Below are 14,198 nucleotides of genomic sequence, written 5' to 3'. Positions count from 1 at the left end.
ATTCGACAACGCTAGCGAAAATTCATGATTGATCTGTCAAGATTGATCGTTGTTTATTCTACTTTAAATTAAAATTAGAAATCAGCATAAACATATGTCACTCATGGATTCCTTTGTACTGGAAAAGTACCTGCTCTGAAACACGAGCTAAAAATGTCCCCCAAAACAGTCTTCTAAGGACTATTATAGTTCTCAAGTCCTGCAGTGTAGACACACAAAAAAGGGGAACTTCCTCCAACAGCTCTGAGAAACATGAAAACAGTCCTCTGGTCCAAATGCACCTTTTATTGCCACTTAACGTTAGAGGTTTTGCAGTTTTACTACACACTAAATTTGGCCAAAATCTAAGTTCACATACAATTTTGGCCTATTACAGTATTTTCACAACTCCTCTTCTTGGTCCACAAATTACTAGTGTCTGCATTTTTTGACAGGTTTTTCATGTGTTAAACTGCTAACGTGTAAAATACACTATCCATTTGGTTTTATGAGGAAAAAATCTTTCTGGACGAGCTTTTCAGGGCCCCTAAAAATAAAAATAAAGAAACTTTCCAAATGAAAATCCAGCCCCAAAATGTGGTAACTTCTGGGCGTGGCCACACACAATCCCTGAAAATGACTTCCCCAGATGGACACCATTAGACAACAAATACTGCAGAGATTAGCGAGAGCAGAAAAACAAAGTTGTCTTCACGTGGCTTCTGACAGGCAGGCATCAGTCTGGGAGTTTACTGCTTTTCATAAGAGGACACCCTGACACTTCCATCTTTAAGTCCTCTTTCTCTGTCTGTCTTTTTGTTTTTCCTGCTCTCTTCAGATAATTGGCAGGGTGAACGCAGACCCAGACTACCTCCCTAGGGCTACAGACTTCGGACTGAATGTGTCTGGGTTCTTGGAGCACTACTGTCCTCCAGATTGTCCCCCTGCCTTCTTCCCCATGGCTGCTGTGTGCTGTGACCTTGATGCAGATAAACGGTCAGACATCTACTTCCAGCGTAGAAGTTCATAGTTTTCCTCTCATTTTAAGGTTTAGGGTAATTTGCAGAGCTTTGCATCTGTTGGCTGTAATTCACCCCACTGTTGTATATGCAGTGGTATTGGTTTGTGGTTGTCAAATTAGTGGAGTTTTTCTCATTTATATAAGTAAGACGCCCTCTACTGTACTGGGTGTGCTACAACTGTTATCTTTACAACTATGCTAATCACCCTCAAAGTATCTTGGTGAATAGTTTGTGTTCTGGTTAAGAGAGTTTAATTTCATAAAATTCAAAAATTCATAAATGCCTTCTTAATCTTTTTAGTCCTGCTTTCTGCAAACTGGAAGAGTGGTTGGAGAATCTGAAGATGCACTTGGACATCGGTCTGCCCCTGGTGTCTGAAGTGGACCAGCTGCATAAGGTCTTCTGGGAAAATCACAGCATCACACGCCCTGAAAACGGCCTACACACCCACCCCGAACAGCCAGAGTAGGACTACACACGGCAAGAGCAGTGGGAAATTAGAGTTATCCCCACAAGGGACAGTGAGCGCCTGCCTTGAGTGGTGCAATGGCTGGAGGGGTTGTGTAATCATCCCTCCATATTTGACACAGATGCAGCGGGCTCAGGCTGGCTCAGGCTTAATAAACAGACTCAGGGGGGGAATGCAGATCTGCAAAGCCACCTGTGCAGAGTGCACACATTCAAAGTCAAACCAAGACACTAACTATGATATCTTGAGCCTGCGGCACCTGAAGTTAAGGTGGAACATGTCATATGCAATCAGACCCAACTTTCAAATCATGACTCAACTCTTGAGTCATGTAGATCTAACATTAGTAGTCATACCATTCAAGAATACTTAGTGTACCTGCTGTAGTGTGTATATTCATGTGGATGAAATAGTCAAAAAGCATAAAGCAAACCTTCAGCCTCCTCACTTTAGGCCTCTACAGAGTACATAGTGCAGTATGTGTTCGCAGGTGTTTCTGTGTGAGTTTGGTTTGTTTTTTGATTTGGATCTCAAAACTGAACATGCAAAAAATGCAAAGGAGAGGGGCTCGTCTGTTGCTTAAGACACAAAAGGTGAGATCAACTTTCTGTTCACTTGTATAAGTCAAACAAAACCTTTCAAGCTTTAAACTGTTCACTGAAGAGTGCATGACTGTAAATAATGCTGTCAGGTCATATGCTGGTTCCTTGTGTCCCTCTGATCCCAGACCGACATGTGTCTGTGATGCTGCCCCTCTCCTTCATTTATTGTGTAGCACTGACTTAAACTGAGGTACACGTCTTTAGCATAAATTTGGTACGTTGTCTCCAAATTAAACACCTATAACCAGATCTCATTAACATTGATGTGGTGTCTTATACATTCAAACACATACTTGTGTACATATCTAGTGATTGTAAATGTTTTAAATAGTGTAAATGTACAGACATATTTTATATACGTATGCTACATTGCCATATTTTTATTGGCTGACCAGTTGAAATTAAGAAGAGTTAAAGTTTGACTGCAGTAAAAGGGCACAGCTCACTGTTTGTTAAAGTTTTCTACATTGTTACCACTGTGGCAGGTTGGGGGCTTTTAGCATTTGAGATAAGAGGAATCTTGGCACCACCATCTCCAACCCTTATAATCCGTAAATTCGACATTCTTCTTTTCCCTCCATCCAAAAAGTATTTCTTTACATTTAAGTGGTCTTCTTGGAGTTTCATGTAGATGTGTGCTGGAGTAAAAGTATATATCATAATACTAGATTACGTACTTATGTATCACGTTTCTGCAGGGTAAATTTCCCTTTTAAACATGCTGAACTTGATCTGGATATTATGATAAATTCAAATTATATTTTGAGGGCAATCAATCTGTTTTTTAATTATTCACTCTCATCTCATGTACTGTATAGTGGTTCAGGTGTAGAAATATCACCATGTACTGCCTCATTATGTCAGCTGTCTGTCCACATATCCTCTGTGGATGACCCACTGTTTGTTTACATGTAAATGCTGATTGTAAATATCACTGTATATATGTGTCTGTCCAAAAACTCATCTGCTTGCATTGCATAAATACGCGCACTCCTTCAAAATAATCTCTTCCACTGTCAAATTTCTCTTGCACCTTCTAACATAAGATTTCTATCTCTAATCTAAAAATCCTTTTTTAATTTCCTGCTGTTCTCACAAGCTGCATGATGTACAAGCTAAGTTTGTTTTAGCTTCTAAACCAAGCTTTTTTTTTTGTCTCTAAATATTTTATTATTATTATAGATTTCAAATAAGAAAAGAATGAAAGACAAAAAAGTCATGAAAGAATGCCAGGCTAAAATGGAAATGAGAAAATAAAAACACAGCATTTGTTTTTTACAGCCACTGAAATCTTTTTGTAAAGATTTGAGTACTTTAATTTGCACTATATTACCAAATGGCTGTTTGAAGCCATGTTTGTTAATTTCCTCTCTTGGGCTACTTGTGATAAGGAAATTATGTCAGTTCAGGTTGATATATGAATGCAAGACACTGATAGAGCCTTTCAACTGTAAAACTGGGATCTGGGAAATTCATCCTCTTGGTAGCAAACTGGACCAGGTGAGGATTAGATACATCATCATTTTAACTTTTAAATAAAGATTTCACAAGGGCCTGATTGCTCCCTCTGTGATCTTTTTGTAAATAGAGTCATACATCTGCAGCAATATCAACTATACACAAGCAAAACTCTCATGTTTTCTGACCTTTGCTACCTAGATGATGTTATATCCCAGCTCTGCCTGCTGCCTACAGACTGGTCCTTTGTGAAAGATGCTATGTGTTGCTTCTGACTGTTTGATTTCGTACGTGATGCCCACAGAAGCTGCAACAACTGCTAGTCTATCTGATAATAGAGCACTTAAACTGGCCTGTCTCACCTCTCACCTCCCTATCATACATACTCTTTTGGCTCAGGGCTGTAATTTTCTGGAGCTTACTTCACAAGTCGTTTAATTCTGCAGCTTAACAGGAAAGTAGTACTTCTTTATAGTAACAGTGAGACTCAAAGAGCATGTGACCTTCTGTCAATATGTAGGCTGATGACACAAAAAACGCTTCTGTAAAACAAACCCCTCCTGGTTGATGTATTGGTTTGTGGGCATGTACATGTACGTGAGTGGCTTTTTGCCCTATTTCTGTCTCCATTCCTGTCTGAGCCATGTTGAGCATGTTAGATGTGTCTATGAGGACGTGTTGATGATCATTGAGAATGTGTCCGCAGCACTTCTTTGCAAAGGATCGTTACCTCTGAACAATGCTGTGCCTTTGTTGTAAGCTAGCCTTGCCAACGACTCGAAAAAACGTGAACTGATTTCCTTTTTTATGTATCATAAGCGGAAGCCTGTTTCAAGTGGATTGAATATCATTGCTGATACTATGTTGTATGAGATTTCATCTTGTTCTGTATCATATTTATATCTCCATTGTCAGTTTTGATATTTTAATGTTGTTTCTTTTTTGTCTTATTTAATTTTTTACACAAGCTGTGAAAACAATTCTGCACTTTAATCCTGAACGTGAACATATAGACTCTTAAGGATTTTTTTTTCTGTCACAGCTAAAAATAAAATTGTTGCTCTTAAAACAATCAAACCAGCGTCTCAAAGTGTTTGTTCACCTTAAGCATTCTGACAAAAATAGCCACAACAAGGTTATGGTTGTATGTCCTATATTTACTCCACTATTAACCCTTCTTCACATTTGTAATTCTGAATTCACGTAGAAAACAAAGTATGACAGCACCAATAATTGTGCTTCACTCACTCACACTAGGACAGCACTGCATTGTCCAGATAAAAAGTGTGGGTGACATTTAGATGAAAAAGATAGTGCTCTTTTCTATTAACAGGTGAATGCATAATAAATGTATTAACAGATTGACCACCAGATGTCACTGTCTCTCTTTATTTATATGATGAAATAAAATGGGTGAATCTCAGAAATGAGATTAATGAAGCTAAATAAAGATGTTCATCTACAGTATGCACCAAAGTTAGCCTTTCTACTACTACAAATACTGCCAAATATTAGTACCAACAAACGGTTTCAGATCTTTTTCTTAATTACAGTGTAAAATTTACAATTTCTAGATTTTATGATATTATATGTTATTTGATTATCAGAACTAGTAAAAAGTACAATTTTAGGATGAATAATTCAAATTTAGTAAAATGGTGGTACTCAACTATAATACGTGTATTATACCTCCACAATGTAGTACAATCTAGTACTAAGTGCTTTGATACAAACAATATTGTATTTAGGACAGTCAAGACTGTAATAAGAGACACTACCTACACACAAGACAAACACATATAGAGTAATAGAACGAGAGAGAGAGAAAATAAATAAGATGCGATGCTAAACAATTTAAAAATAAACACAAACACAACAAAACAAACACAAAGACGAGACAATTATTTGTTTTTGCTCATTTTCGCTGACAATGGTGCACGTGAGCGTTCTCCAATCGCATCCACGTGCGATTGTTTTCATTCCGACGTCGCTGCTGTAACGGCTGGTGGTTCGTGACGTCAACGGCCTGGAGGTCAGGAGGCAGCCGAGCAGCCTCACACACCGACACAGCTACCCAGCATACCAGACGCACACACGGGGGGGACGGGTTTGTCCGGTCCGACACAACACACAAGACTGTCAGTTCAGCGCAGGTGTGTTCACATCGGCGGAGGAAATTAAGGAAATACCGCAGGAGGAGAAGAAACAGAAGAAGGAGAAGGTTGGACGTCGCGGCCGTTGGCGCTAACTGAAACTTTGAGACATGGAAAATTTGTCCAGCAACCACCGGTTTCGCTCTGCGGTCTTCAACCACGGTGAGTATGCAGCTTTATCACATCCGACACCGCATGTGGGATGTGATATTACTCAGGTGATGCTCGTCTGCTGTCTTAAATTACCCACAGCCCGGACTGGCCCACGAGTAAACCTTCAAATCTTGCTCTTAGTCATTAGGGACAAACGGGACTGTACCGCCTAAAACACACAATATCTATGGGGCATATTTGACTTTAAGTCACGTTTTGTCCCGTTTTATAAAATGTATTCTAACAGGACAGAGGGTGATTTTCGTTGTGCCGAACGAAAATCCCTGAAAATCCTGGTACTTTGAGCTTCACACGGGACACAGCAGCAGCAGCAGCAGCACACTGTAATTCTACAGTTATGCAAGAGTGGTACTGGGACTCGCCACACTAAACTATTTCTGGACCCAGTAAGATATAACTGAGCAGGGTTGCACCGACGAAACTGAGAGCTACGGCCGGTGGAGAGATATATGAGCTACTGTCCTAAAACAAGCCGTACTGGCACAGTCAGTTCGCGTTATGTCAACAAGCTTTAAGCCACAGAGACTTTCATTGCCTTCATTTTCGGCTCCAAGATGAACCATAGACCACCACAATTAAATCGACCTTAATCAATCATGTAAATAGTTTCGATTGACTAATCATTAATTGTTGTAGCTCTACTGAATAAGCTCCTTGTTACCAGCTCCCATATTTTTGCATGACCCTTTTTTTAAAAAAGCAAACAATAAAAACATTTTAGATAAATCACATTGGCCTTTAAATTGTGAGCATTTACTGCTTTTCTTTGTTTTACACAGTAGTATAGTTGACAAAACAAGACATTTTCAGACCTCTATAAACACACACTGTTTCTTAATGACTTCAGGCATATGTATGTATGTATGTATGTATGTATATGAAACCTCATGTCAGCCAATACATCGGCCTGCCCCTTTCATTGAACTGTACTTCTGCATAGTCCAGAGCATAAGAAAGATGAAAGATTTAGTGACTTCTTAAACTTTATCAAACATCCATCATCACTGCATCTTATTATGTCTGTAAATAGTTTTAGCTCTCAGCCTGTCTGCATCTTTTGATCTCTTAATCTGTGTAAAGACACTTGGCACATTCCATTGTGAATTTTGGTAACAGGAGCTCCAGCCTCATGGTATGGAGTAATGGAGGCTACAGTCAAAGAAAGATTTGACTCAGTGAAACTGTGAACAGAGAGAGTGCTGAGTTTCCATGTGAATTTGAGAGTGAGCTCAAATCATTGATAGAAGCTTTATTTTGTGTCCGTTTTACTACTACTTTTATTGCATTGGTTTAACCATAAACACTGGAGCTACTCCTTAACAAACAAATATATTTTATGTCCTTGTTGCATACCTGAGAGTTTATTTCTTCCTTTCTAGTTGTGTTACCTTTTCTTATCCCAAAAATGAAACTGCATGCCCAAAGATTCAACTTTATCTTCTATGCCAGTTCATTTTTTGAGGATCCGCTTCAGATTTAACATCTGGGTGATAAGTTCAAATGTTAGTTTTTCTATGTCCAATCTTTGTGTGTTACGTTAGACCATTTCATTTCACTGGAAAATCTTTTCTGAGTTTCTTTAGTGACATTTCTTTGCAAAACTGTTGACACAAGCCAGGGGATATACAGTCAGCTGAACTGACTTGTGGGATATTGGTGGAACTAGAACTGCTTTACAGAGAGCCTGCAAACTGTTTTACAGATCATGCAACTTTCTTTCTTTCTATACAAAGCACCACCAGTCCCTGATGTCAGTTTACTCACCTAAAAACAAAGTCTGACTTTGAAAGGCACCCACGATGAAAGTGAGTGTTATGCATGGGTGGCACAGTCAGCAGTGGCTAGTGTTCCTTAGGGAAAACCTTGTGGAGAGACACTAGCATCCTCACCACTGTCTGTGGCTGTGCTGACAGCATCTCTGGTGAAGGAACTCCGCATGAAGTTCAGGAGAGAAACCACAAGAAAAATGAACAAGTCAAGTGAGTCGTCATTTTAGTGCAGCACAGGAATTTAACACTGATGACATGTTCTGCGTCTCTCTAATAAGATGTTTTTGGCTCTAAATTTAGAGCTGTGGTTGTGGATGTTTAGTTTATCTGTTCGTTTGTTTGCTCTGTAAGCAGTGCACTGAAGTCTTATTTGTATGTCATCCTGCCACAGTAATTTGACTTAAAGTGCATCTGGAGAGATACATACTGATGCCACTTATATTTTAAAGACATACAGCTTAATCTTTATATGTCCTGAATATAAAGCACTGCCTGTCATCTGTAGCATTTGTGCTGTTCCTGAAGTGGTTGTAAATGGTGGCAGAAGCTAAAATGATATTTTAGTCCTTTGACCTGTGGCTCAGCACAGTCTTCTCTGTAAGCTTACAGGCAGTCATGGTCCTGGGTTTAAGATGGTGAATCAATATTTGTAAGACAGCCAGTAGGTTTCCCAGGACAGGCAGCATGGAGTAAAGAAATTTGTTTTGCTTCTTAAGAATATCAGTAAATGGCAAACATCATGAATAATTTGCACCAGTGTCTGCTCTTGACTAATTACTGTAGAGGTTGACTGATCTGTAAGTGCCAGGTTTTGAGATAACTGCCAGCTTCGATCATTACCAAGACTGCTTTGTTTCCTGAAGCAGGACAGCAGCAGGGTGTTTTCTCTGTGTGAAAATAGTAGTTTTCCAAATGCATTGTCCAGCAATAATTAATGTCATATATAGCTGCAGAACTAAAGGAGCAAAATTTCTCAGAAGCGACTGATGCTGTAACTGTCCACTGTAAAAGTAAAAACTCACCGGGAGCCCCTGCACTTTGCAGACTAAATTACATGCAGTCTTTGAAGCATGCTTACTTGGATACTTTTATCATTATCACATAAGGGTTATCACAGACAAGACTGTGTAATTGATGGTACTGTACTGTTTTCATAACCGTACTGTTTTCATGTGACATTTATGTTAATACTGTGTTTCTGTTCCTTTACTATGTTTCTGACCTCCACTGGATGTGGATTTTTGAAAATTGATCATCCTCCTCTGACCAGATGATGAGGTAAGCAACCAGAGTTTTCCTTATTCCTGCTGCTGGAGATGAAGTAGGTCATTGGTGAAGGGAGATTTAGCCTTGATTATCTCACCAAGATCAGGACACTGTGGTTTGTTGATGTCAGCCCATTTTGAACCCTGATGTATAGTATTGATGGGTTTTTGTTCATTGGGGATTTATATGGAAGGAGTTTATGAATTAGCTTTTAATAAGTATTAAACTCATTGATCCTTGAAATTTATGTATTTCGAACTACTGGAAGCACAGTAACCTGCTGTTTAGTCTGAATGTGAAATATTTTTTTATTAAGCATGCGACAGATGTTTTCTTTCCACAGTGTTAAACTGAGTGGGGATTTTTGCTGACTATTCTGAGCTTGTGTGACTTCCTATTCATAAATGTGGCAGTGTTTTACTTAACAGAGAAATACCTGTATGAATATGTATAATTTCCTTGTTCCTTGTCTCGCCAAATGACATCTGAGAATCTGTGTGTTAACTTTTTTGTGTGTTAGCTTTATTTGTGTGCTGAATTGCATTTGTTTCACCTTTTGGTTATAATTGCCTTTTCTGCTGAACTATCTTCAGCAGAATCAGGAGCGCTTTGTGAAGGGCACCATGGTTTCACAATGATGGTGGTCATGTGTTATCACCTTTCCAATAGCCAGAGCCTGTCACCTCAGTGTCAAAACTGACCCCTCCCTTCTCTGCCCTACGTCACTGTCTGCATCCCAAAGTCCTGCAGCTGTGTTTGACCTAGCTCAATGAAGGTGGAAGAGAGTTTGTTTTTAACCCCAAACAGTTCACAGATGGGTGGAGAGGAGTGGGTCTGTATGGGTGTGAGAAACTCTGGTTCCTTCCTCAGCAGTATTCCAAATCTGTTTAACAAACTGCAGCGCAGGCTGACAGAAGACACATCTCGTGAAGAAACTTTCAACATCTGTCCAAGGCCCAATGGCAATTGCTGCTGCTGGCGGCTTTCGGCTGGGTGAAAGCATTTACTAGTTGCTCTTGATGGTTTGGCACATTTCTCGCTGGGTGTGTGATTAAATGAGCAGATGTCTAATTCTACATACTTTTATTTCTTGCTCTGCAAACCACACCCATTGTGTGATTCTCACTAAAAACACAATGTGTCTTTCTGTTGAAAGCCATCATTCAGTCCAGGTTGACATAACTGAAGTGCTCTTCCCCTGAGTTCCACACCCCATGGCTACAAACCACACAGGACTCTGGGGTGTGGTAGAGCAAGAGAGTGACTGTGGCTTCCTTTTGTTAGTCTAAAAATGCCACCTAACCACATACACATGTATCTGCAGTCACAGAATGATGTTGCTGTTCATCGGCAGTGCCAGCTGTGGAAAGAGGAGCATAGAGAAGGGGATGGTTGTGTCTCTCGAGACGATTGCCAATCCACACACATTCATCATGCTGCATTCCTCTGTGGCTTTTACTCAACTATCCATTAGTTTCCTGTGCCTTCAATTGCTGCTTGCTACTGCAGCCAACATGTAGGCAATCCATTAGCTAGCTTGATCCTACAGTGGATGCTGGTTTTCTCCTTTGCTCTGTTTGTCCTGTAGTTGTTTGTGTTTTCTGGTTTGCTGTCAGTGTCAGTATGTGCACATTCATTGTATTCTTTTGCAAACTGGAATGGCAGAATGTGCAGATATGCCCCACCACACCCATCGGATCATCAATTGACATGTCATTGTTGAAACACATACAGCACATATTATTGTGAATGATGCAAGTAATTAGTAAAATGAATGTCAAATGATGGGTGTGAGACCTGGTGAAATGTTATTGCTTACAGGAAGACCACTTCATTGTTCAACACATTTTGTGTAAAATAAAGAGCAGTCAACCCAGACTCAAGCTGACCAGATACAGTTGTACTTAATTCCAAGTTCTCACTCTTCCTTCGTATATAACTAGTAATGTTTATCATCACAGGAATCTTAGCCAGCATACATTATCAATGTTAATGGTAGCCTGTCATCCATTACGTTATCTCATCAAGTCCGTGCACCAAAAACAGTGGCACTTTACTCTGCGAGCCCCTCAGTAAGAGAGAATGACATGCCAGCTCATTCAGTGAAACCTGATCCATCATTTTGTATAAGTCTGCTCTGGCTGAAGTGTGGGGGCTTTATTCTCTGAGCATGTAGTGAGAGTCATGGTGTGATGCCCCAATGGTGATGCAGACACTGTAGCAGTGGGGGTTTTGGCCTGTGGGTTTGACAGGGCTCCCTCTGGGCTTTTTCCAGTTTGATATGAGGGCAAACAATCGGGTTAGGGAGAAGGCACGCAACACTTCACTGAATATGCAGCTGGCTGCGATAAGACAACAATGAAGAAAAGGTGAAAGATTAGCTCTTAAAGAGGGATTTGTTGACACCAGACACTGTCGTGTGTTGAGTATTCTTTTGTAAGATCAGGTTTTTCCATAGTGAAGTAAAGGCAAATGTACCTTTCAGTCATTATGAATTATGTAGCACAATAGGGTGAATATCATCTTGCCCAATCACTGTTTTTAGTTTATTTTGGGGGTGGGAAGGTGCAGGTATGTGTTTATAGATTTTTGTTGATCTCATTTAGTATTTGAGGATGCAGTACTATTACTTTCATACTGTCAGCTTTATTGTTGTCACAGGAAAGAAAAACATAATAATCATAACTGAATTTCATTTAGCTGCTCCAATTTTAGTGTCAGGGCATTGTACGTGTTGGGTTACTGTTACAGCTTAGTGGGGCTTTATAAGAATTGACCCACTGTTATATTATTACCAACACCTTCATACCAAAATACTTTTACCAAGTGCTATTAAGAAAAACACATAATGCATATTACTTGGCTACACATAGAGATATCTTACAGTTAAAGGTACTACACAAAGGCTATCTAGTTCTACTTCAGTACTTCTAGTATTACTGAATATAAGTCACCTCATTTTCATAAATAGCTAGCTTTAAAATGGCTTGCTAAATTGCCCTATTTGGTCCTCCTCTGACATCTTAACTTCCTATGTCCACCACTTTCTTCCTGTCCCTGCTGGGCCTGCTCACCAGACCCTCCAGCTGCCTGCAGATGTCCCACGTCAGTGCAAGCTAGCCTCTCAACCTCCAGCCTCAGCATTCTGCCAAAGTTTTGGTCAGAGGGCAACCTTAGACATTCCTCTAAAGTCTCATAGAAGTGGCCCATGCCAAGCCCCCCACCCGCTATAAATAATCTCAGTCCAGTTCCCATGGCCCCCACTGAGATCCCAGCACTCTGTTAGCAATGCATGACATGCTACAGCTATACCAGAGACAGCACCTCCCTGTTCTACCAGCCTAGGGATGACTTGCTTTCTGAAAGGAAGTGGGGCAGGTGTTAATGCAATTTTTATCAAAGAGGGCTAAACATGGTTAAGGGAAAAAAGGAACTTTTCTGTTTGAACGTATGTGCTGTTCTTTGTTTTAGAGACTTGGCACTACCCATCTCATTCAGTTTTTCCACTGTGCTCATCGGTGTAGCTGTAGAACTGGTAGCATTATTTGTTATCACACTAAAACCTACATCTCTAGTGTTGCTGTTTTCTTTTTTTGGCATTCCATATTCACATTGCACAATTATTGTATTTACAGCATCTATTCCTAACCTCTAACCCCCCTGTGGGAGAGTCAAATTCCTTCAGTTTTTTTCACTCTGGTTTGAAGTGCAGTCATCTCTAATTCTTCTGGAATCAGCTTATTGAAAAAATATTTACATCTGAGGTAAGCAGGGGGAAAGAAAGTAACACTGTAGCTCATTAACACAAATGTTAGCATTTTGCCCTTTTGATTATTCATGATAAAATGCTGAAGGAGTGGCACATTTAATAATGGCACAGTTAAGGCAAGGCCTACAAATGTTTGTCTGTTTACTCGCATTGAACAAGCATATCTTCATCATCATCAGCAGACTTAGTAGCCAAGAATTAAGAGCACTGACTTTTACTCCAAGTTTATTGTCTGTTGATTCAGTTAGTACTATTACTGACAGCTTAAATCTACTGTGTGAAGCAGCAACTGTAGACATTTTTTGTATGTATTGTTGAAAAGTGTTTTGGGAAATATAGGAAATGTCAAAACTCTGAACCATACTTTGTACAAATTTCTCTTACTGCAACTGTGTCTTATTTAGTGTGTTACAAATTGACTTGTGCAGTGAAGCCACATACAGCAGAAGCATTGTATCAACCAATCTGATGTTTATTAGGATAGACAGTAGCCTGGGCAAGAACCAAAATGCCCTGATCTAATCTTTGTCCTTCTGGGAGCAAAGTCAGAGAGTTTAAATACAGACACTGTGAAGACAGCAACAAATCAGGCAGATTTGAATTTTGGTACTAGGATAGCTAAATAGCTTCTTTTTTTTTTTTTTTTTTTTTTGACATGATATCTGCAGATAAATAAAATGCTATGTTTGCTTACCCAGGGTAGTGATGAAATACCACTGTCAAAAAAAGATTTTTAGGGGAACCCGGTCTGAAGTCTCACAATGTTTTTGCAAATCACATTTTGAGCAAATCACATTTTTAACCAACATTTATATGTTTTTCATATTCCTGATTGAATGACCGATAGAATTATTCACTTATCAAACACGTGCTAACCTGGCTGCAGTTGATCCCTGCCATTGCCTTTTTTTTTTTTTTGTACTTTTTAAATTTTTATTTGTATGGCATCTTAATATGTCAGCCATTGGTCCTGAAGTTTGTGTGTACTTGCAGAGCATGTGTGTATGTGTGTTAATGCACAGAGAGAAGTTAACAGTTCTGGCTGTCCAGAACTGTCTTAGTCCTCAGCTAAAGCAGCCTCTACTTCCCCTAAGAAAACACTTCCCACCCCATTTTGCTCCCAGCATGCTGCAGGACAGGGAGAGGAAATGCCATGATAGGCAAAAGGAAGAGCAGAGAGATGGTGGAGATCTTCTTAAGAAAAGGGGTGTAGAAAAGGATGGTTATTGTCCCTGGAGAACATAAAACCTGTATCTTGATGTAATCTGCCAGTGGATAAATATGGGAGAAAATACATCGTGGAATGGATATTGGATAATGGTGTAATGCGGAGACAAAAATAATGTGGCGTTGAGAGAAGCGTGAAAATGAGAAGAAATAATTGAGTAGCAATGTGTATAGTTTAAAAAGCATGAAGGATGCTAGACTGTAATAAAAATCACTGATAAGAGAACTCAGAGATGTACCAGCTCATAGAAGCAACTCAACAAAACCAATGGTATGAACTATGCCAATATACAGTATAAATGTAAAACAC

At 39.6% G+C, this 14,198-nt stretch overlaps 2 protein-coding genes across 7 annotated transcripts in view; both read left to right on the top strand.

Annotated features, from left to right (window-relative positions):
* limk1a (LIM domain kinase 1a) overlaps positions 1-4,735 on the top strand; it is a 44,736-nt gene extending 40,001 nt beyond the window's left edge. For all 3 annotated transcript variants that reach the window (XM_026319380.1, XM_026319389.2, XM_026319397.1), the window contains 2 exons: positions 818-975; positions 1,302-4,735. In XM_026319380.1, the coding sequence (XP_026175165.1) occupies positions 818-975; positions 1,302-1,470 (327 nt within the window). In that variant the 3' untranslated portion in view covers positions 1,471-4,735. The remainder of the gene's footprint in view (positions 1-817; positions 976-1,301) is intronic.
* An 835-nt stretch (positions 4,736-5,570) lies between these two features.
* septin4b (septin 4b) overlaps positions 5,571-14,198 on the top strand; it is a 37,383-nt gene continuing 28,755 nt past the window's right edge. For all 4 annotated transcript variants that reach the window (XM_026333781.1, XM_026333765.1, XM_026333771.1 and 1 more), the window contains exons 1-2: positions 5,571-5,845; positions 8,897-8,904. In XM_026333781.1, the coding sequence (XP_026189566.1) occupies positions 5,794-5,845; positions 8,897-8,904 (60 nt within the window). In that variant the 5' untranslated portion in view covers positions 5,571-5,793. The remainder of the gene's footprint in view (positions 5,846-8,896; positions 8,905-14,198) is intronic.

The sequence above is a fragment of the Mastacembelus armatus genome, chromosome 13 (genome assembly GCF_900324485.2).
Source record: "Mastacembelus armatus chromosome 13, fMasArm1.2, whole genome shotgun sequence".
Classification (NCBI taxonomy): Eukaryota; Metazoa; Chordata; class Actinopteri; order Synbranchiformes; family Mastacembelidae; genus Mastacembelus; species Mastacembelus armatus.
This window is presented reverse-complemented; position numbering and strand designations above follow the sequence as displayed.